Source organism: Salvia hispanica, chromosome 3 (genome assembly GCF_023119035.1).
Source record: "Salvia hispanica cultivar TCC Black 2014 chromosome 3, UniMelb_Shisp_WGS_1.0, whole genome shotgun sequence".
In the NCBI taxonomy this organism is placed as follows: domain Eukaryota; kingdom Viridiplantae; phylum Streptophyta; class Magnoliopsida; order Lamiales; family Lamiaceae; genus Salvia; species Salvia hispanica.
The window spans coordinates 49,851,695-49,875,404 of NC_062967.1; the positions used below are offsets into that span (position 1 = coordinate 49,851,695).

At 33.3% G+C, this 23,710-nt stretch overlaps 2 protein-coding genes across 5 annotated transcripts; one reads left to right on the forward strand and one right to left on the reverse strand.

Moving 5' to 3' along the window:
- The first annotated feature begins 8,797 nt into the window (after positions 1-8,797).
- On the forward strand, positions 8,798-13,661 carry LOC125212862 (protein Brevis radix-like 1). The gene is made up of 7 exons (XM_048113141.1): positions 8,798-9,050; positions 9,149-9,251; positions 10,166-10,284; positions 12,263-12,654; positions 12,734-12,863; positions 12,975-13,270; positions 13,362-13,661. The coding sequence occupies exons 3-7, from the start codon at positions 10,180-10,182 to the stop codon at positions 13,441-13,443; spliced, it is 1,005 nt and encodes a 334-aa protein (XP_047969098.1). The 5' UTR covers positions 8,798-9,050; positions 9,149-9,251; positions 10,166-10,179; the 3' UTR covers positions 13,444-13,661.
- A 1,763-nt stretch (positions 13,662-15,424) lies between these two features.
- On the reverse strand, positions 15,425-21,055 carry LOC125212860 (cyclin-dependent kinase F-4-like). 4 transcript variants are annotated; one of them, XM_048113140.1, is made up of 19 exons: positions 20,905-21,055; positions 19,734-20,101; positions 19,465-19,641; positions 19,185-19,368; positions 19,031-19,109; positions 18,842-18,910; positions 18,672-18,761; positions 18,450-18,588; positions 18,003-18,105; positions 17,881-17,933; positions 17,722-17,788; positions 17,308-17,416; positions 17,043-17,108; positions 16,760-16,828; positions 16,588-16,648; positions 16,383-16,496; positions 16,176-16,207; positions 16,010-16,091; positions 15,425-15,791 (listed from the first exon to the last, which is right to left on the reverse strand). In XM_048113140.1, exons 4-19 carry the CDS (start codon positions 19,190-19,192, stop codon positions 15,586-15,588), a joined length of 1,347 nt encoding a protein of 448 aa, XP_047969097.1. In that variant the 5' UTR covers positions 19,193-19,368; positions 19,465-19,641; positions 19,734-20,101; positions 20,905-21,055; the 3' UTR covers positions 15,425-15,585. The 4 variants fall into 4 exon arrangements, with proteins under 4 accessions (XP_047969097.1, XP_047969094.1, XP_047969095.1 ...); XM_048113137.1 differs by having other exon boundaries at positions 19,465-19,648; XM_048113138.1 differs by having other exon boundaries at positions 19,461-19,648.
- Between the last annotated feature and the right edge of the window lie 2,655 nt (positions 21,056-23,710).

A 23,710-nucleotide genomic window follows, 5' to 3' on the forward strand; every position in this document is an offset into this window, starting at 1 on the left:
GGCAAGTGGTAAATCAATAAATGAATGCATTAACATTTCTAACTCACACACACTATTGTAATTGTTTAATTAGAAAGATGCTAAAGTCAAGTTGAGTCGGCAACTTGAAATTGAGAATGACGGGAGTGGACTCCAAAAGAAAATTATTATAACTCCGTATAAAATTCGCTTCAAAAAAATTATGTTCAAGCTCGACTCTATTATATGCTGACCTCAGAAGTTTAATCCAACATTAATTTAAATTAAACAAAATGCCGAGCTTCGCACCTACCGCCTTTGAAACAAAATCAAGATATATTCAGATTTTTGAAAATTAATAAACAAAATATGGATATTGAGCTTGAACTTTTTTAGTTAGAGGAAAATAAATGGTCCATTATACACCCAAGTCACCCACTAGCTAGACTTGTTCTTTTTCTTACAATTATGAAACCCTCACTCAGCAAACATCCATGTACGTTTCTTACCTTAAATTACGCCTCTAATTGTCGTCGTCATCGAGGATCTATTGGACTCGGTTTTCTTCATCTGTGCTCGTGTCATGATCATCATTTATGTTCTTGAGCTCTTGGATAAATATAACCTTCTATCCACTGGCGGAGCTTGGGCCCCTCACCCATTTGTATTTTGCCTATATACATAATGTAAGCAATATATAAATAAAATATGATGCTATAGTGCAGTTGGTTTATATAGTGGACTATCAACTTATTGGTTTTGAGTTCGAATCGCAGCTCAGTAAATTTCATTTATGCTCGAGTTTCTTTTTCTATTCCTTAAATTTTACTCCTATTTATGCTCTGTTTGGATTTTCTGACATTTAATTTTGTTTATTTTCTCTAGCTGTAGATAATAATTTTGTATAAATAATTATATTTTGTAATCATAAAGAATGTTCTCCGTAATTTACGTATATAAATTATTTCTTTAGTCTCATAAACATGTAAATGTGTCATATAATATTATTTAAAATCAATTTTAACAATATGCTCTTTGTTATTAAAAATCTAAGAGAGAAAATAATTCATTAATAACATAAATAAATAATATAATAATAGTAATATCAATTTCAATACTATGCTATTTATTATAAAAAATCTAATTTTAATTATTTCAATGTCAATGTTGTCATTGTATCTCTAGTTTCTATCTGACCTCTAATTATTTATCTCAATATCCATCTTTTACATGCAACTTTCTATTACTCGTGTTTGAATTTTTTTCCATATCGTTAACACTGAAAACAATTAACAAATTAAATAGTACTAATAATTTGGACCCATGATTAAAATACTTGCCTCATCACTTCTTCTGTCCTTACCATTAGAAGTTTAAAAGGCTATGTAAAAAGGTCTTCATGCAGGTGAATGTTACTATCAGGTTTATAATGTTTTGTAGTAAGCCATGTCAAAAGTTTATTCGTCCATTTTCCTTGTAAATTTAACAAAATATTTAGACTTATATATCAGATTTTATAATAATTCAAATTTGGTTGGGCCTAATACGGGCTTCTGTTTAAAACAAAACCTAGTAAGATTTAATTTAGTCTTGTTAAATTCAGCCCAGCCCACTCGGATGGACTGGGGTTCGGGCTTGGATTGGCTAATATTAGTGTAGATCGGAGTAGAATCAAATCATAATTAATATATTTAAATTGTTTTTTTTCCCTAAATATTGGTGTAGTTTAGATAAAACTATGCTGGTTGTAAATTAGCATCCAGACTGAAAAATAAAGAAGATACTTAAAAAATAAAGAAGGAAGTTTTTTATTGATCGCAGGAATATGTAGAAAAGTTGATTGCTAATCAATTGAAAATTTGAAAGAGGTATTTTATTTATAACTCGAGCAATATAAATAATCTAACTTATCTTGATACTTATCTATGGCACATTCTACTAATCCTAATATATAAATGTATTTTTTTTATTTATAAGTCATGAGATAAAGTAAAACAATAGTACTACTAGTACTAATATGAAATTTTGTTAAGTATATTAAAATGATACATAAAAACATTCAAACAAATCGTACTTTATCAAACATTTTGATCATTGAAATTCGGTTTGATTAATGCAACATTTTACTGAATAAGAAAAATAATTTGCTAAAATCAGGGGGTTGGAAAGTAGGAAGGATATAATAAAAGCAATGAATCATTGGGAATAGGGAAAGATCGAATTTGGGATTGATTGAGATTGAGATCTGTGATTCTCTACTTAGTAGACCCATACTTTACTTTACAGTTCGATTGATGATCGCCAAATGGCTTTTCGTAATCGCTTTTTCATTTCTTGTCACTCTTATTTGCTTACAACATTGAACATTCCAAACGTTGGAATAAAGCTTAAACTCATCACTTTGCTTTTTTCCAAAGGTTCCATAATCTTTATGCCTCTTCAATTTATATTAGATTTTGTGGGTCTTTAATTTTTATTTTCGATGCTTTACATAAGGCTTTGGTGCTATGAAGAAAGCATGTTTAGGTAGTTTTATTATAATATAAAAAATGTTTAACATTTCATGATTATTTAATCAACACTCAAACTCTACTTCTATATTACATGAGAGATAAATCATTCCTATATTTTATAGGAGTACATAGATGCCAAGTTAACCTATACTAGTATATCAAAATGAAAATGAAATGTGATGTAGCATGCATTATAATAAAGTTAAGATGTATGTGTAATTGGTTAAATAAATGAATAATTTGGCAATCGAATTTAAATTAAAGGTTGCCTCCGGTCAAGACAACATTATGGACCCATACATATATATGTGTACTTCAAACTGAATTATAAGACAATAGTGCCTATTTGTATTTATGTTTCACATTATTGGGCACACCCCTTTGGCATATCTTCTAAAGAATCAAATTAAAGAAACAAAAGCAATGAGAATAATGGAAGTTAAAGTTGTTTCGTTCAATTCCATTTATTTGAAAATGATAGATTTTGAAACTGTAAATTCAATTTGCTCCTAAACTTCGGGTGTATGGATTAATGCACATTACACCGTTTTTGCCTAATTCATTAATCATGGCTGAAATTAAGTGCTGTAAAATATCGTTTCAATGTGTATTTCATGTCATTATAAACTTTTTGATAGTTTTGTAAGTATATGATTTTGTCATTATTATGCATCATATTCTGATTTCTAGTAACATCAGTAATGTACGTAGACTGAAAACATTGAGGGCTAGCTGTGATTTTTATATTTTTACTTCAAAACTTTACAGTAGCAGTTTTCATTCAATTCCATTAAATTTGATTTTAGCCATGAGGGGTTTTACATAGCCATTATTATAAAGTAAATCACCAATAATTTTGCGATTTTATACAAGGTTACCAGTTTAAGTAACATAAACTATGACAACTGATTAACCTGAATTACTTTTAGTTGCATCTCATTCCTATTTCCTAATCAGTCTCAGCATTTATCTTTGCTTGATTACATGTTAATATTATGAACAAAGCAAAACAGAAACTTTATCCAAAGCAAGTGTTTAATAGTACTAATGTATCAGTATCACTGTAAGACGTGATTCCTAAATCGGTTGGATTCTCCATTCAGAAAATTCGATAAAAGTTGTAGATTTCTATGTTCAATAAAACAACATTTGAAAAGCTACAATCCACTAAAATATGGAGAGAAAAAGTTTGGTTTCGCGTATTAGTAATTGACATAGAGGTTGGTGCTTGAAATGAGACCAGTAATTAATTACTTCATGAGTCATACTAGGAATTGGAGGGGATCATATAATTCAAAAACGAAGTGATGCATTGAGACACTGTATATTGGTACGTTTATTTCACTTTCTTGCTACTCGCATACAGGTTCTTTAGCTTCTGCTGGTTATTACTCCCTCAGTCCGATAAAAACATGGGCAAATGGATATAGCACGAGAATTAAGACAAGATTGGTAAAGAGAGAGAAGGAGAATGGTATAGACGTATAGTAAAGTAAGAAATAGGAGGAGAATGGTAGTTAAAGTTGTATTAATAGATAGTGAGACCTATATTATTAAATTGATATTATAATTTTTGCAAAATGGAATTCACATATTTTTGTAGGACGGATGAAATTAGAAAGTTCATATATTTTTATGAAACAGAGGGAGTATTTTATTTTTAACCGTTTTTGTGTTTTGCAAGTAATGCACTTGCTAAAGTTTGTTGTTTGTTTAAAATCTTACTTGTTATGTTTGAACTTTTAACTCACTATAAAAAGTTTGAATTTGAACATTTTGCATGATATTGAAAAATTGTTCCCAACATTCTATCTCATACCTATATAATATTCCATCCGTCTATCTGTAGTACAAACATTTCTTTTGGACACTCGTTTTTTAAAATCGATAGTAGTAATGAATAGTTAAAGTGGAGAGAGAGTAATTTAGAGAAAAGTCTTCTATATATTACTATCTCTTTTACTTTACTCTCTCTCCAATTTAACTAGTACTCTTTGTCCTGCCATAAGTGAACCACTTCTTTTAGACACAAGATTTAAAAAATTGATATTTAAATAATTAAAGTGGAGAGAGTAAAATACGACAAGAGAAAAGTAGAGGAGAGAAACGAATAAAGTAGATGAGTAAATAAAGTACTAAAAAATACTATGACTTTTTGTTTAAAAGAGAAATGACTCACTCGTGTGAGATATCCCAAAAAGAAAAGTGACTGGCTAATGTTGAGATGAATGGAATACATTTTTTCAAATCAAGTGCCAAAAAAAACCACTCAACTACATAGGGATGGAGAGAGTATTATTGTAGTATTCAGTAACTTTTAAATTCCCATATCTATTTTTGCATATGAGCCAAAAGTTTTAAAAAATTGGGAAAATCTAAAGATAAATCCTTATAGAAACTCCCTTTACTAATTCATTGATCACGACTAGCCAATCGATATTTGTTTTGTATTTTTTAACATCTATTATTTGTTTTTGTTTTTTCTACAAAAGTGATGGCAAAGGTTATAGAATCTGAAAGTTTTGTTGTGGTGCATTATTCCTACAGCAGACATTAATTTTCAGCAAAATCAGAAATTGAAACCAACACTGACAGGAGACAAATAAACACCTGAAGATGAAAATCTCAGTAGTAAAATGTCGTTTCATAGAGTGAGTGGTCTATAATCATGTCGTTTCACCAACGAATTATACTCCCTCTATATATCTCATTTTAGTGATTAACTTTTTTATTTTGGATTATCTCATTTAAGTCATTGATTTTCTTCTTTTAACAAATAAAAACTCATTACTCTCTTATTTTATTCTCTTTGTATTTCTCCTACTTTATTCTTTTTATAGTATTTACTTTTTTCTCCACTTAACTCAATAAATATTAGTGTTTTCTTAAATTTCATGCCGAAAAAAAGTTGACCACTTGCGACATGACAGAAGGATTAATGAAATATGTATTGCTCAGTCAACAAAAACTCTCACCTGTTGATATGTACCCCCTCTGTTTCACAATAGTAGAGTCATTTCATTTTCTGCATTCATTTTGAGAAAATGATATAAATAGTTAAATTAGAGAAAAAATGAAGTTAAAAAAAGAATTATTTTCTTGCTTACTTTACTCTTTATTAATTTTAACTATTTATTATCATTTTAAAATAATTACAGAAAATGAAAGACTTTATTACTATGGGATATGGGATGGAAAGAGTAGTTCAAACCAATAAGAGAAATGATATGTAGCATAACTCACAAGAGTAGTCTAATCATTCAAATATACACATGAAACCATAAAGTTGCAATTATTGGCTGAAACAAAGTTTCGGACATTGAAACTAGTACTCCTAACTTTCTAAGCGTTAGAAATTTTGTCTTGTTTGTAACTTCTTTTCTTTTAAAGAAAATATGAATTTTCAATTGGTATTTTTGAAGGTAGAATAGTATTTTTAACTAGACCCATATGTCAAAACAGAATGTGTAACTAATCCAATTACTACTTTTTACTTCCCTATGCACTCCCATGCATGTGTGTATGATGTGTATGAAATTGATTTTGCAAGCGGAGTATATTTTACTTCCCTATACTCTAATCCAATCGCTTTTTACATCCCTATGCACTTTAATTTCTTGTGTGTATATTTAGTATGAATTTGATTTTCAAGTGTGTGTGTTTATACTTCTCTGTGTATATTTTAATATAAATGAGACTTTTGATGTATAGTGAAATTCAGAATTGATTTCGAATCGTCATATAATAAATAATCAACCAGAATGCTTTTCTTTTCTTTTTTTTAAATTTGGAAATGAAATTAGTTTTGCTCCACATATCCATATGATTCAATTATGAACAAAGTAAAAGAACTACAAAAATTGAAAGCTCAATGCAATTAAATATTTATTGAAGAAAACCCTAGCCTAAGTATCAAAAGAAAAAGTCCTATGAAACCGCAAATCAAGATTCCATACTACATGATCTTTAGAACCAATTACTTAACTAGTAAGAAATAATCGAGACGTCATCTCTAATCTCTTTAGATTCACCTATGTTAATTAATTAATAGGTGAGACGATGTGATTACGTGAAAAGTTTCATGCTATCGTGCCATCATATGCGACGCTTCATCAAAGTAGTTTTTACACAAATTCTACAAATTCAGCTCTTTATTAATTATGTCAAAAAATTAAAATTTATAAATATTTAAAAAAGAAAAAAATTAAAAGAAAAAAGGTACTCTGTATTTTAAATGTTATTTTCACAAATTTGAGTTCATCCTGGATCCAACTTGTAACTTTTGAAAATGGATCACTTTTTTTTCTACTAAAACAGGTATTACACATTTTGAGAATATAGAACTAAATAAGTTACGCATGCTCAAAATGTGTAAACAAATATAAATAGTGTGATATTTATTTCACTCTATCATGAATCTAGAAGATATAGTTTAGTGGAGTGTTTTCGTTATTGGAGTAATTATTTTCATAGAATAATAGGATTTGTTTTGATTTATTTTTCTGATATCTTTTTTAATCTTCTTATTGTGAAACTCGCCGATCAAACTAAATCTCCTACTTTTTTAGTTATTCCACTACTTTGTCTTCTTAAATATTTTCTTCAAACTAAATAACTATACTCCACCAAACTTAAATTAGTATAATTGTAATAGGAGTGTATATATGTTTTTATCATAAAACTAATGTGTTTTGTGTTAATTAAATTACACAAGCCACATTATCAACACACAACTAAATTTTGTAAATGGAGGATATCGGATTGCCACCTGATTAACTAATCTAGTAGATAGAATCTGATGCACTAGTATTAGATATATTTTGCTCTTAATTAAAACTCCCTCCGCCTTACACTTTTATTTTTAGTTTGTCATAACCAAAATATCCAAAACTAAAAATAAAAATATTTTATCTCTGTTTTATTCCATCTCTCTTACTTTACTTTCTTCATTTAACACACAAAATAAAATTGCATAAAATCACATACTGATCAAGGAAGAGGTCATCTTTTTTGGGATGGAGGAAATAATACTCGATATTTAATGCGCATGGATAGGCATAATATGTTGTGCATTATATTTTCCAATGTATGTCGCGCATACTTTCGAAAGCAAAAACAAAATTTTGACCCATTTTCAGAAGCTAATTGCTGGATCGACCTATTTCAAGAATTGGCCATAAATGAAATAGTACCAACTCTTTTTCCAAAATTATCCCCAATATCAAATTATCTTGCCTCCCAAAATTTGCGCCTTACCATTTTCTTTCTCAATTTAGGGTATTCTCGTAACACTATATTTCTTCAAATTTAAGCCAAATTCCTACATCCAAAGGACTTCTTGCACAAGAAAATATTGTTTGCAATTTGTTGGGTAATGATCAATACGCAAGTAAAAATAAGAAGAGCTCAAAAAATGTAAGTTAAGTTGTGAAGGAAGATGTAGATGGTGTATGTGGTTGTAAATCAAAAGGGAGAAGCGTTGCATGTTGATGGGCATTATTAATGAAGATAATCTTAGTAGATTAGGGTAAAAAAAAAAAAGAAAAAAAATCTTAGTAGATTTGGCGTTTTCCTTGTAAGTACTACTACCTCCGTCCATCAAAATTTATCCCACTTTAATTCGGCACGAGTTTTAAGAAATACTAATAGAAAGTGAGTTGAAAAGGTTAGTGGATTGTGGATCCTACTTTTATATATTATTTTTATAATAAAATGTGAATATGAATGAGTTAGTGGAATATGAGGTCCATACCAAAAATCGTAAAAGTGAAATGAGATAAATTTTGGGTGACGGACGGAAATGAAAAAATGAGACAAATTTTAATGGACGGATGTAGTATATCCTAACTACCACATGTATACATATGATAATACACACAAACATTTAATTCCATTTTAAGAACTCCCACTTATGTGGAAATTTTACACTATACATATTCAAGAGTAACTCATTTTAATCAATTAAGCTCAATTAAATAGTCAAATTTTGTACACTTATATCTATATTAGTAATTTGAACATCTGTATAGTACAAGGTGCAATCCCAGTGATGAGCAAAAGACAGGCGGGCCCCCCTTGTCGACCCCAAATAAAACACCAATTTTGCAATAAAAATTGACTTCCTAAGTGCGAATTGTCCATATATACATGATGCAAAAAAGTACAATCCCTTCGAAACAGCGTAAGGTACAACTCGAGGAAGTGCTTACCGTTTTCATAAACACACATTTATCCGTTAGATAACGACGTGAGCTGACGGCGTCACATCCTTTCCCCTATATAAACCACCCAACCTCAATATCCCGTCTCTTTCCTCGTCGCCTCCGTTCCCCTTTTCTCCCATTTATATTTTCTCAATTCCAATTAAATCTCTCTCTCTCTCTCTCTCTCTCTCTCTCGAGTGTGAGAGATCGTCGGAATTTAGCTACCTCTGAAGATATTATAGCTGCGAAATATATACGGAGATTTGAGAATGCGAGTATTTTCCAGTGTTGACGGAGATTCGATTTGATCATTTCTGAAAAGTGTTTGAAATCGGTGCTTCAAATAGGAAAAAAAGGCGTTTCTCGATTTGTCTAGGTAAGATTCTCTTCTCACATTGATGATCACAGAAATAGTTGTTTTGATTTTTGCTGATTTTCCTTTTCTTTGCTTGATTGATTACTTGTGTGAAGCAGCTGGTGAAGAAGAATGAGAGTGTTTTCCACTGCTCATATTGAATAGAGATTCGATCATTTGTTTCCAAATAGAGAAGGCTTTTTCCACAGATTCAGTCTCGAGGTAAGCTTCTCTTCTCGCATTGATGATCAAATAGTTTTGTGATTTTTGAATTTTTCTTTTTTTTTGGTTGATTACTTTTGTGAAGTGTTGAGTTATTTTAGAGAGAGAGAGTGATAGAGAGGAGAGAAGGGTATATTTGCAGGGGAAAGTCACTATCAAATATGAATAGCTATACAACAGTACGAAGGTTTTGTTTATTTATTTAATTAAATTCCACGGACTTTTGTCTGGAAATGCATTTGCCAGCCGCTTTCAAAACTCGACATTCAATTTTCTGATGATTTTTTTGAATTTCATTTTTCCTTAATGACAATAAATATGCTTTTTATACCAATAAATGATGAGAATCTTGGGCTTGCGTTGGTAGGGAAAAGGAAATAATTGTAAAAATTAATCGGTCTATATATACTCCATATAGGAACAAAAAATGCATGAGATTACTGTTTGTGTATAGTTGGAGTGATTGATGAATCAACAAAAATGGTGTCAGAAAATTCGGCGTACAATCCCTACTTTTTTTATTGTTCTTCGTGAAAGATTAAAGCTGCATTAGTATTTATTATTAGCATTAAATATTTGCTGCTCCGTATTTGATCTCTGTCTTGATTCCTCTGATCTCTTGTACGGAACACGCCTCACCTTTAATCATATACTACTCCTATTAACAAATTTAATATTTTAAATTACTATTTCAGGTTCTTTTTTGCTGTAAATTTTAGACACTTGGAGGTACTTGCATCAAATAAATTACTTTAGAAAAATCATTTAAAAAACTAGTAATACTCCAAAGATTGTGTTGAGCATGGAAAAGGTTAAGATTGTACTTTTATTCAAATAATAATAATAAGGTAATGAGGGCAAATCTGAAAAGAAAACTGATGAATCAAAATCTGAAATGGCTTTATCTTTTGCAGTAAAAACAATAAAAATGTTGACATGTATAACTTGCTCGAAACAAAGAGTGGAAGATGAAGAAGATGCCCCGCGTGGGACTCCCAATACAAAAGACGCCGTCAAAAGCGTCGCCAACCAGGTACCCTTTTGTATCTATTTGATTGTATGTATGTATAGGTTTTGTGGGGGCTTTCTTGCTGTGTCAGTTTTATGCCTCTTCTCTTCAAACGCCTTCTTCCCGACATGCAAGCGGGCGGGGGCCCACTCTTTCCTATATGGGCGTGGGCCCCTCTTTTGTTTTAGGAATGTGAAATCTTGATGTGTACTGTTTGCTTATGGGTTGGGCTTTGGTTTTTGTCCTTTGTTTCCCAAAGGGTAAATGCTGGGTAGAATTGTCTTTTTCTGGTCAATGACACAAGAAAGACTTTGCTACAATAGGAAATTCGCATCCTTCACTATTCAACCTCACTTTTTTTTTCACCTATGGTGGGGACTAGGAGTATTTCAATCTGTTCAATTTGATTTTTTTAATGTTTATTTATTACTTACTCTTTTTCTACGTGCAATTTAAAAAAATTATGTTAATTAAGTTAAGTAAAAAAAATAAAGTAATTAATGAAAAAAAGTGAAGAGATACGAGATAATAAAATAGTATAAGAGTAAAATAAGAGAGAAAAAATGCATTCCCTATTTTGTTAAAAAAGAAATGACTCTGTAAATAAACCTACCTATTGAATGGAGGGAATATATTAGAACGGTTAGTTTGTTAGTGGATGTGAACCTGATAGCATAAATGTAGGAGTCTTGTGTACCAATTACGATTCACATGTAGTACTAATATATTTTAAAAAACTTAGATAGTACTAGTAAAATAAATATATAAAAAGTGGCTAAATAACACATTCCAAGGCTCTATTATTGTGCATCTATTAATCTTTTAGGTATTGGGGACTGTTAGGCGCACCCAAGAAAAAGATATTGGGAATATATTGATGGGTGATTGTCATGCCACACCTTGGATCATGTGCCTGGTCCCAGTATCAAACATGCTTCTTTTTTTATTAGTCATATGATTGAATTCCAATATTTTATAAGAAAACAACAAACAAACATATGATTATGAACCATCTTTGGTATAGTGACATCTTAATTAAGTATTCACTCTTACCCCATATCCAAATTATTCATTTTCTCTTTTTTGCTCTCCAATATCCTTTTGGCAGTACGTTATTTCATTTTTGAATGCACAAATTACTAAGACATGTCTGCATTTTATTTGATGATTGATCATTAGTAGATCAGATTTATTGGTAGCAAGCTCAAAAGTGCTTTCAAAGGGACAATATAGCCTTTGTCCAAATCTTTAATATTCCTTTATTCAGTGTGAAATCTTCTTTATTGAACAAATATGAAAATTTTATGGGTCAAAAGAATTGGTGTTGAGAAGATCTTTCTTGAAAAGCCCAACATTTCATGTTTTGGAGAAGGCAGGCTGATCCTTGTAATAATGCCCCACCTTTGAATTCCTGTCCTTTTCCAGCTCATTAGAACTGAAAACGAAGATGATGCAATGTTTATGATAATTAAATCTTTCTTGCTACTTGTCTCCATAAATCATGTACAAGAGAATAATAGGAAATCTATAGCTTTTGTTAGATAAAGTAGCCCTTAAACAGCCTAGCTATCAGGTGATTTGGACTCCACTCTCAATTTGAAATTGAATTACTAAATCGAGATGATGCACATAACCCTTATCTAATTTCATAGCCCAGCACTTTGAATTGTCTATTAAAGTAAGAGATTGTTTATGCTCTATTTATGGGGAGGTTACCAGATTTAAGTTGGCACAATGATAAAACATTCCTATTGAAAGTACTATTTTGCAAGTTGATTTAACATATTTGTAAGATGATTTTTTTTACATTTTTACTAATTCAGGTAGGGTTTATCAAAATTACACTTTTCCAATCAAAACATTGAATGTGTGACATATATAGCACATACATGTTCTTAGATGATAACATGACCTAACTCATTTTGAAAATCCTGGGGTATATTTCAAATTAACTCATTTTTTCTAAGTAAAGTCTAATTATGATGATTTTGGTGATGTTTAGATCAAGGACATGGCACTAAAAGTATCAGGAACAAGCAAAGGAAAACCAGGTGGAACAAGCAGCAGCTTCAAGGTAGGACAAAGATCATATCCCGAATTCGAAACATCATCGGAGGGAGTCCCTTATCCCTACTTCCAACCCGGAAGCTCGAGCACGCCAGCCTGGCACTTCATGAACGCCGGGGGTGGCAGTGCCGCCCCCCGCGACTCTGCATACACCGCCTTCGGTGGCGATGACATGACCCCGAACCGCATCTCATCCCGGTTCGACGACATGGGGCTGGGAGAGGAAGACGGCCCCAAGGAGTGGATGGCGCAGGTCGAGCCTGGCGTCCAAATCACCTTCGTCACCCTCCCCCGTGGCGGGAATGACCTCAAACGCATCCGTTTCAGGTACTTATCATCATTTTATATCCATGGTACGATGTTTTAAGTTGGTATTAGATCTAGGTTAACTCGATAAACCCTGCAGCCGGGAGATGTTCGACAAGTCCCAAGCTCAGAGGTGGTGGAGTGAGAACTTTGACAGAATAATGGAGCTATACAATGTCCAGAAATTCAACCAGCAGGCATTGAACACTCCTGGCAGATCTGAGTGTGGAGTAAGTTATCATCACATTCTCTCTCTAACTAACTAACTAACTAACTAACTAGCTAACTAACTAACTAACTAGCTAACTAACTAACTAACTAACTAACTATGATAAATGCAGAGAGATTCAACTTACTCGAGGCTAGGGTCGGTGAGAGAGAGCCCGCGAATGACTTCAGCATCAATGAACAGAGAGTGGCAGCCGAGGTACAGCAACTACTACAACGGTGGAGGGCAGAGCTCATACGCGATGGAGGGGGCGCGGGACACCACAGCCTCCCGGGACGAGGATGCAGTCTCCATCAGCAATGCTAGTGAAGTTGAAGGAGAGTGGATTGAGGAAGACGAACCGGGCGTCTACATCACCATCAGACAGCTTGTTGATGGTACGAGGGAGCTTCGTCGTGTCAGATTCAGGTGAACATACATCTATTTTTTTTATTATTCTTCTTCAAGTTTTTGAGATTGTTAGGTTGGTTATAATTTTGAAGTGTGTTTGTTGGTGTAGTCGGGAGCGATTTGGGGAGGTGCATGCTAAGCAATGGTGGGACACTAATAGGGATAGGATACAAGCTCAATATCTTTCCTAGAAGATGAGGATGATGAGTGGTGCATTGCAGTTGATGATGGTTCGAGATTTGACACAAGAAATCATCCATTTTGATTATAGTTCTAACTATAGAAAGTTTGAAAATTACAAAATGATCTTGTTTTAAGATTTCAGTCTCTTTTATATGGCTTTGTAGTAGCTGCTTTAAGGCATATACCATGTTTCATGAAAATTATATTTAAGGTATGTTTCTTTCCATATCTTTGTTCACCATTCAATGGTATTTACTCATTGTCTATTTTATTTTCTTTTTTATTTAATTGGGATGAAACCTAGAAAATAACCAATTATTGCGTAGATTGTTGTTGCATTTTTTACTTTTATCTTAGAGCAGAATTGGTGATCATATATATTCAGTGTCAAATTGAAGAATATTTATGAACCTCGATCTCCATGTGCTAACACGATAAATTGATGCGTATTTAATTAGATCAGTACAATTGTTATCATTGATAACAATTAGAGTAAGGTCAATTTTGGTCTATGCTCAAAATATCAATTTGGTCCAAAACATTCACTTTTCGAAAAATGGATCCTAAACATTTGAAACCGGTAACGAAGTGGTCCTAATTTGACGGAACCGTTAATTTCTGACGACAAGCACCCAATTAACGATTGTTTGACTTAATTAGTATAATGATGCATAATAATTTAATAAAATAAAATAAAAATATTAAAAAAAATAAAAATAGAAATTCTCACATCTCTCTTCCTCACCTTCCTCTCTCACCGGCGACACTCAATTCATCACCCTCCCTCATCAATTCTAAAGGGTTACCTTCTGCAAAATCGACTCCTCCATCTCCACATCCGGTTCTCATTCCCACCCCATCAAAATCCAAGAATTCACCTACAAAGACCTCTAATTAGCCACCGTCAACTTCTCCGACTCTAAGAAGCCCTCCGCCAACGAGATCGACATCCTCTCCTCCCTCTACAGCCCCTCCCTCGTCAACCTTCTCGGCTTCTCCACCAACTCCCACGACCGCCGCCGCCTCGTCGAATTCATGAGCAACGACAATTTGTACGATTTCCTCCACACCAATCCTCGCCCCCCAACCTGGCCCCGCCGCCTTTGATTAGCTCTCCTGATCGCCAGAGATGCATATGGTGAATTCGTCGCCGTTGGTGGTGGATTGGGCGATTCCGCTGATAAAAAAGCATAATTTCATGAGTGAGTACGATCCTAGGGCTCCGACGCCCAGGGATGCGAGGGTGAGGAATATGGTGTCCGCGAAATGCGTGAGGTCGTGCAGAGAGAGGAGGTTGTCGATGAAGGATGTGGCGAGGTGTTTGGGTGAGCTGCTGAATTCGTGGAATGTTGTATCGAATCCTTGCATCATGGGGAAGGATGTGGAAATCGTTGAAACACCATTGAAGAATCAACAACTACAGTTAGGGGTTCGAAGCAATTTGATGGAATCAATGGTTTAGGCCTATAATTACAAATCTCAAATTTTAGAATTGATGAGGGAGAGTGATGTATTGGGTGTTGCCGGAGAGAGATGTGAGAGAGATTTTATTTTAGAATTTTTTAAATTTAATTTTAATTTTATTTTATTTAATTACTAATCTGGTCAAAATATTTGCTAATTCACATCTGACTGTCAGAAAATTGACGGAATCGTTGAAAAAGACCAAATCGACAACGTTTTCGTATGTTTAGGACCAAACCGACAGCGATTTCAAATATTTAGGACCCGTTTTTCAAAAAGTGAATGTTTTAGACCAAATTAGTATTTTGAGCATATGTTTAGAACTAAAATTGACCTTTACTCTAACAATTAACATCAAATATGACATGTAAAAAACAATACTTAGGCTAGCTAGACTATGTTTATAACTTCTATAATTAAATTTCACAATATTCCAACTCATTATTAAATGGTGAACCCATGTTTCAATAGAAACTTCGGATCCCGAATACTACTACCAATTTAGTTCTAAAATACAATATCAAATAGGAATCAAAAACACATTTATTAACTGAGTAACTGTCTGCTCCGCTCAGCATAAAACATCAACAAAACAAATAAACATAGCCAAATCACATGAAGGCAATCAATGAAGGACAGAAACTTTTTATACTGTTGAAATACATGGATAGTGAGGGGGGGTTTAGTTATCCAGCCACCTTCTTCGAATACGATCTTCCTGGGAGAAACTCCTGTGAACGTCTTGAAAACATATCAGATTGCCCATGCCATCCCCCAGACTTCATAGGTTGACCAACTGACCCCTTTGCTATTGCTCTATTAGAGCCAACTGTCATGTTCGAGAATTTCTCAGCTACATCAGACACTCGCCGCGTCTTTCCTAACATGCCGGCTGTGTAGACATGCAACATATGTTTGGTTATCATATAATCCAAAACATAATCTAAAGACTATGCTCGTCTGAAATGGTGGTTATAAGAAAAATAACCATTTACATGAATGCAGCAAATCCTAGAACACTTGCAATGTTACTTAGCAACATGTCTCAGATCAATATAAGATTTGCAATTTGAAATAGTAAGTAAATCAGCATAGTATAGTTACACTCACGTGGGCCATTCATTCCAGGTGGACGATACTTGGGCTGTTGCTTCACATTGCTCGGCTGGCTTTTACCATTTCTAGTGATATCCTGCACAATAAGTAGGATTTAGCTTAAGAACAATATTACCCAAAATACCATAGGCAAATTGATAAAAGTATAGTTTCAACAAACCTGATCGTTCAAGTCCAACTTTCTTTGCACACCTAGAAGGAGGAAACAATGAGGTCAGAACCAGATGCATATTTACAGTAAACAGAGAACATAAATGTAAATTTACATTTATGCATGCATAATAGTTCATTATTTGATATGCTAGAAAGTTCCAGAATTTAGCCACAGTAGATAACGGTTTAAGACAGAATGGCAAAGTGGATATACTTGGGCTCAAGGATGCTTTTGATTTGGTGAAATTGACATTTTTCATGGTCTTTGGGTTCGATAATCTTCCTGGATATTTCCTAGTACTTTGTTCCAAGACTCCACTGGTTTCAACTGCAAAGGACAAGGAATCTTAGAATCTATTCTATTTCGTACTAGTATATAAATTTGACAGACATACCACACAAAATTGACAGAGACTAACCTGGAGGTGTTTTCACCAGAGCCGTTTTAGAACGTAATGATGGTGGAACGTAAAAGCAGCTCTGCAATATTGTGAAGGACAATGCGTTCAAGCTCCTCTTACCAAACAGTTCTATGAATGGAAAGATTATACTAGGACTTTTCGAAATGCATAAGAAAAAATGATAGACCACCTGGAAAAAGGGATGTTGAAGGGCCTCCATGGCTGTCGGCCTCTTGCATGGATCCCACGAACACAGGGACTATATGTGGCACGAAAATGAGAAACTCATAAGTTCTGGCTACCAAAGGAAGGTTATATTTTTGTTTCAAACACAATTCCAACAATGATCTTCACTGACAAAGTAGTATACTTCAGGCATGTAAAACATAAATCTCTAAGAAGCTATGAGTTTTTTTAAAAGCTATGTCAAGAAATGAGATGTGCATGAATTCCAAAGTTTAAAAAATACTCACAGAAATAAGATTAATTGCATCTCCACTAACACCTGGAATCAGCGTGGATAGATCAACTCCAGCAACCTGTCCAGTTGATAATATTATTCACATGAATTGCAGAAAGTAGGCATAAAGAAAGATTCTAGCAGAAAATCAAATAAAACCCCATAAAAGAAAGAAGGCTGTGATTCATAACTGAAATGCATTAATAGTTGGCAAGATAATCCAAATCAAGTACTCAGACAATAAGCAACTAGCACATCACTCAAAAGACAGCACTCACTTGCGGAAACTGGTAATTGATAATGCTAGCAAGTCTAAGCCCCTCGCCCCATTCATTATATGTTGGGCTGCCAATCACAGAACATATCTTGTAGATCTCATCCGCCTCACTGCATCAAAACAGAATAAGAACGTCAACATTAATTTTAATAAAGAGAACTAAATATCGAGGCATGTTTGTTAGCAAAGGTGGAGCACTAGTACTGTGACAAAATTATCAATTACGTCCAGTATGATTATCAAAGAAATTATCAGTTACATGCAGCATGATAATGAAGACGCATAAATATCACCTACTGCAAGAATATAAATATCAAGCAAGGCAAGGAAAAAGTATTAGGTTCATATCACCTACTTCAAAATTAGTTCAACTACAATCAAGATGCAAAACTCCTATAAAGAAAGTTAGTTATACCTTGTGCCAGGAAACAGCGGACGTAGTGTGAATAACTCAGCCATGATTGCACCCATTGCCCACATGTCTGAGAGAAGAAACTATTATTATCACGAGGAAAATAATGTAGAGAAAAAAATTAGGAAATTAGGGAGCTGCCCACTGTCAACATCTACTCACCAACTGGAGGACCATATACTGATGACTGGAGCAGGACTTCAGGGGCTCGATACCTGCAAACCATAAAACTGAGTATGCAAAAAAGACATTGTAGTGAAACCAAAAAGAAGTATACCACTAACCAGCGAGTTGAGACATAGTCAGTGAATGGAGGCAGAGAATTAATCTCGCGAGCAAGACCGAAATCAGCAACCTTGATGACATCCTTCGATACTAGCAGATTCTCTGATGTCAAGAAAGTAATTGTTAAAACATCGTACGTTAAGACAAGAGATAGATAGAGAGAATGGTCAAAGATGTGAGACTTTAGTAGCAACACTGCCAACACATAAGTCTGGGATAGCAACATATATATCACATGACATAAACATCCAGGCTTCCAGCCAAACCTAGGAAGAAGATACTTGACTACCATATATATAGCTAAAAGGTGATAATCCTTGGAATGAAAGGAAGTACAGCTTCAGTGGATCATCAAATAAACAAACGAAAAGCATTGAGAAAGACAGATAGCATATCTAGGATCATCACTTGAATAATTAGGAAACAGAATGGTAACTGGTAAGAACCTGGTTTGAGGTCACGATGGAAGAATCCTCTTTGGTGTACAGATGCAAGACCTTGAAACACTTGGAAGCACCAGTTTCTCACTTCTATTTCAGAGAAAAGTTTTGATCTGTCCTTCATAAGCTGGTAAAGATTGAATTCCTGAAAGTTCGGATCCAAATATAAATGAATAGGCCCATAAAGATTCTAAAAAGCAAACAGAAGCTATGCAAGAGATGGCATACCATGTACTCAAAGACAAAGTACAACACATCATTCTCCCTAATCACTTCCTTCAGCTTCACTATATTTGGATGGTTCATTTTCTTCAGTGACTGGCAGGAACAAACAAGTCAGTTGTTCTTCATAAAAAAGGTATTCCCAATCATCAACAAGAAAATAAAATGGCTGGCACCTTGACTTCTCTCAGATTTATGCATTCTTCCCATGAATAATATTTCTTCTTCATTTTTTTTATCGCAACCTGACAATGCAATTGATCAGGTATGAAATCAATTTAAGTTAATTGTGGATACTGGTTCCAACAGTGTGAGGAACAAGGTTCATCCTTGGAATAGACTATTTAAGCAAAAATGACTCCTACCACTTCACCAGACTGCTTGCTTAGAGCTCTCCAAACACTTCCAAAAGAACCATTACCAACTTCTTTTATGATACTAAATCTGCATAAGTGATAGTGTTAAGTCAATCATAAGTTTGAAACTATTTGCATACATACAAAATTGAAAAACCCATACCTATCCATTGTAAAACTTTTTAACAGCACAGAAAGCACTATATATATACTATGCTAAATAACTGCAGATAGTCTCTAGACATCCTTGTAGCAATCCACCATAACTCTTCAGCTTCACTGCAGAATGTGATTATGATGGATGAGCTTCAAAGCTTTATTTTATGAAGTACGTTAAATCAAATATCCTGAAACGAAGACAACGCAGAATTGCAGAGGGTTCAGAATACTGTAGAACATCTTCATAATAGTAGAAACTGACACGCTATTTTGGAAGTACCTACAGCTCTCAGTCGAGCGCATGGTGAAGCTAAGTTTCCAGACATTGTAATGCAGAATTTGATACGAATCCGTCAACCAAAACTTGCCACTATCAATAGGCCATCAAATGCAAGTTGAAAGATGCCCTTATTAATACCAAAAAGCTACCTAATACTAGCCAAAATAAATCCTACTAACACCTGCAAACTTCAGACAATGACAAAAAAGAGTGTAAGTGATTATTTTCAAAACAATCCCAAGAACACAAGACATGAAAAGGAATAGAGAGTACCTTTAATTCTGCTCCGTAAGGATCTCAAAATCAAATGGAGTTTGTAGAGGTAATGCTTAAGCAATAGCAGAATTGCACAAGAAAACTAATCGCGGAGCTGAATCAGCCGCAATTCACACATACAAGTGCACTAAAGAACATCTAGTAGAAGAGAAATGCTTCAGCCTCATGTACTGAGCATTTATAGTAAGCTGCTGCCTAAGTGCAATTGACAAAAGAACCAGGAAGAAAATCTCCAAGGATGACAAAATGCCATTCAAGATATTCCTGGAATGGAAGACCACGGAGCTGGTAGCAATCTGACCAGAAGAAAATTTGCTCCATGTCCTAGATAATGATAAATCCTTTGTCTCGCAATTTAACAGATCCTGCTAGCATTAAGGAAAGGTAGAAACAAGATTTCAGTTAAATTTATACAGGTCAACTTACTTCCAGAACATGCATGCAGATGACATTATACATAACTACAATATAAAGGGCATTATTTCAAAACATAGAAACATATCTTGAAAAGCTTATAGATTGAAATAGTAACACGCTAACACCAAAACCTTCAAACATGGAACATAACAAGAATTTGTTGCCACTAACCTATTCACTAAGTCATAACTAGCACCTAGATAGTTCAAATCCCATCACGCACCCAAAGCAATAATTTCAGATCAAGCAAAGACCAATTTGCAACTTCGTCTAACTCCAAGGTACCTTCATAAAATACTACAACAATTTAACAAATCCTAAATATGGTTCCACAGGTTTCCCATAAACATCTCTCACCAATAATATGCCCAACACTAGATATAAAGACAAACCATCGCCCTAATTCCAATCCAGTCCAACCAAATAACCTAAAAATTCAATCAAAACAACAAACCAATTCACCAGCTGCGGTGGTTTCACTCCACCAACAACATGCCAATTCAAACCAGGGCGTAACTAGGGCTTCCTTCTAGCGCCTATGAAGCTAGGTCTAGCTAGAAAACCAATCTCAGATCTCATAACATAATCTCAAAACAATCTGAATCCAAATCGTATTTCCCTTCGGAGCATGATAACAATTCGCCCTCAATTACAACCAAAAAGAAACGCATAAACACGGATAAATGTTCGTAACAATTCAAATAAAAAGGCAAAATAAATAAGAAAAAGGAAAAAGGAAAAAGGAGAATACCTGTGGCGCAAACGGCATTACCTACGGAGAAGAAACCCGGAGATGCCACCCTTTCTCTCTCAAAAATCCCCCACAAAAATGTAGTATTACGATTTTTTGGGGGGTTGCGTAGCGGCAGCGCTATATATATTTTATTGCTGCGGCGGTGATAATACAGCAATGATGAGGACATACATACATATAATAAACGTGAAATCAATTGCGCAATAATTGGGTAAAAAATATTGAACGGACTTTCTCCGCGGATTATTTGGAAAATATTTTAGGGAGCCCAACAAAACTAGGGCTTCTTTCTTTGCATTCAACTTTTATTTTATTTAATGTACTAGGAGTATTAAATAAGAATCAACATAAAAGAATAACTTATGTGTTTGTGTTTCAAAAAATTGTTAATATGGTTTTTATAAAAAATTATGACATCGATAAAATATTATTATAGGTATACAAATATTAAAGGCAACTTGAAATATGTATTACATATTTCATAGTTATATCATTACAATTTTTAATATTATCAATCTAAATTATCATTTATTATTAAAAATTGAAGCTAAATATATTGTGTTCTCAAATTATAGAATAATAAATATTAACTATATACGTGAATAGAATATACGTGAATAGAGTGAACTGCACCAAATAACTCTAACTTTTGCACTTCTTGCACCAGTTACCTCTAACAAAAAAAAATAGCATCAGTGGTGCCTAATAAAATGTATAATCACAAATGAGATTTTTTTGGACGACCTAAAAGGGCATTTTTGTCAAATTACCCACAATGATAACGCTGCTCTGCATGCAACCTAACACAACCACTTATGATTTGACTTAAAATTGAATGGACCATCATTTTCTTAATTTTTTTATATTTCTTTACTAAATGTATAGATTTACATTTCATAATAATAATGGAATGCAGACATGAAGAATTATTGACGTAGTTGGATTAAAACGGCAAATTTTAAACAAAAACTCAATATGAGACATTATTTAAAACTTTTCCTATTCATTTGTAATGATAGTAATTTTCATACCATGCAGTATATTTTATATGGTCGAATAATTCCCATTGTGGAAAACTTTTCTAGTTTGAATACTCAAAGATATTTTAAAATTCAATCTGATAATAAGCTAAAATATTTATAAATTCATAATACTATCAAATATTATAGTATAGTACTAGCATTTGTTTTACACTTTTAAATTTTTGGTTTAATATTTTTATTTTATTTTCTAAAAAAACCTTTTCCTTTAAATACTCAAAGCTATTTATTCTATTCTATAACTAATATTTGATGTCATAACTAGTACAATTTATAAGTATATTAATTTACATAATTATTTGAAATTTATAGTAGTACTATTCTTTGAAAGTAAAAAATATATACTAGCAAATTTGTAGGTAAATTGAACTTTTTAGTTAAAAATCTGCGATGTCGCGAACCACATTAGCTGTTTTTTAGTCTTAATTGATAATTCATACTACCTAAAATTGTTATCTATGCATTTATTTAGTAATACGTAATTAATCTATACAACAGGTAAAGAAATGTAAAAGGCAAGAATAGGATGGCCCACTTTTTCATATCATGCGTTCCATTCAGTTTGAGAAGCGTTTTAAACACAACACCTCATGTTGTGTTTTATGAAACTGCGAGGATCTATCCCCTTTGGTAAATCATAGGTCCGTGAAGTTGTAAAGTAGGTGTGCAAGCTTCAAGATGATCAGACAAAAATGCCCTTTAAGCCATTTGGGCATTTTTCATTTGAAAGATGATTAAAAAAATCTCATTTGTGATTATATATTTTGTTAGGCCTCTCTGTTGCTTTTTGTTTTATTGGGGATTACTGGTGCAAGAATTGCAAAAGTTAGTGTTATTTCCCGCTGTTCACTCATGTGAATAAAATTTTAAATACTATAAATTGTAATTGGATTAATTTTAAATATTAACTATAAAATTAAACTCGTGTACCACAGATACAACTAATGGCGTTTAATATGCGACACATTTTTTTTAAAAAGAGTTAAATATATAATTATAAGTGTAATACTGTATTACAATTTTTATAATGTTTTGAAACTACTAAAGTATATATGCAAAATATTAAAAATAAAAAATTGTTTAAAGAATAAAATACAATTTGAAGTTACTCATTTAAACTCGTATTGGGGCGACAAATGAAGCTTGTGAGATTGTTAAGTTTTATGATCTACATAGAAAAGGAAATAAAAATGCTATTAGGAAAACAGTAACAATGCGGATATCTCTTCAATTATTTTCTATAAGGCCGATCTTTTCGCTGATAGATCTTTCCGGCCTATGCAATTGGCGAAAAGATCGGCCTTACAGAAAATAATTGAAGAGATGTCTTGTTACTGTTTTCCTAAAAGCATTTTTATTTAGATCTTTCCGCACAATGCAATCTGCAAAAAGATCGGTCCTATTGCAAGACTTCTGTTGAGCCCATTACCATCGGCAACGCCCCAACAATAGTGTGCCGATCTAAGCCCTATCGGCGCTATTGCACATCCCACAGCTGTTGGTGTAGTGTGTGAAAGTGTTTGTTGTGGACATATAGTGAAACTATCTAATTTTATGACTATTTAGAATTCAAATTCTCTATTTTTTAATATGAAATTTAAATTATGGAATTGAAAGATTTGGAATTGCAATTCAATTCTAAATCCAAATATTTTTGTGGTACAAAACATTGAATTTGGAATTGAAGGTTCCAATTCTAATTTCACACCTCTAGTTTTATGGTATCAAACAAAGCCTTAAGGTATATATAATTTTTCAAAATC

Coding starts and splice junctions, on each gene's coding strand:
- LOC125212862 (XM_048113141.1), top strand. CDS start 10,180: ATGTTGACATGTATAACTTGCTCGAAACAAAGAGTGGAAGATGAAGAA. Junction 10,285..12,262: donor TCAAAAGCGTCGCCAACCAG/GTACCCTTTTGT, acceptor GGTGATGTTTAG/ATCAAGGACATGGCACTAAA. Junction 12,864..12,974: donor CTGGCAGATCTGAGTGTGGA/GTAAGTTATCAT, acceptor TGATAAATGCAG/AGAGATTCAACTTACTCGAG.
- LOC125212860 (XM_048113140.1), bottom strand. Junction 18,911..19,030: donor GCAAGCAGTCTGGTGAAGTG/GTAGGAGTCATT, acceptor TTGCATTGTCAG/GTTGCGATAAAAAAAATGAA. Junction 16,208..16,382: donor AAAAGCATCCTTGAGCCCAA/GTATATCCACTT, acceptor TCCTCCTTCTAG/GTGTGCAAAGAAAGTTGGAC.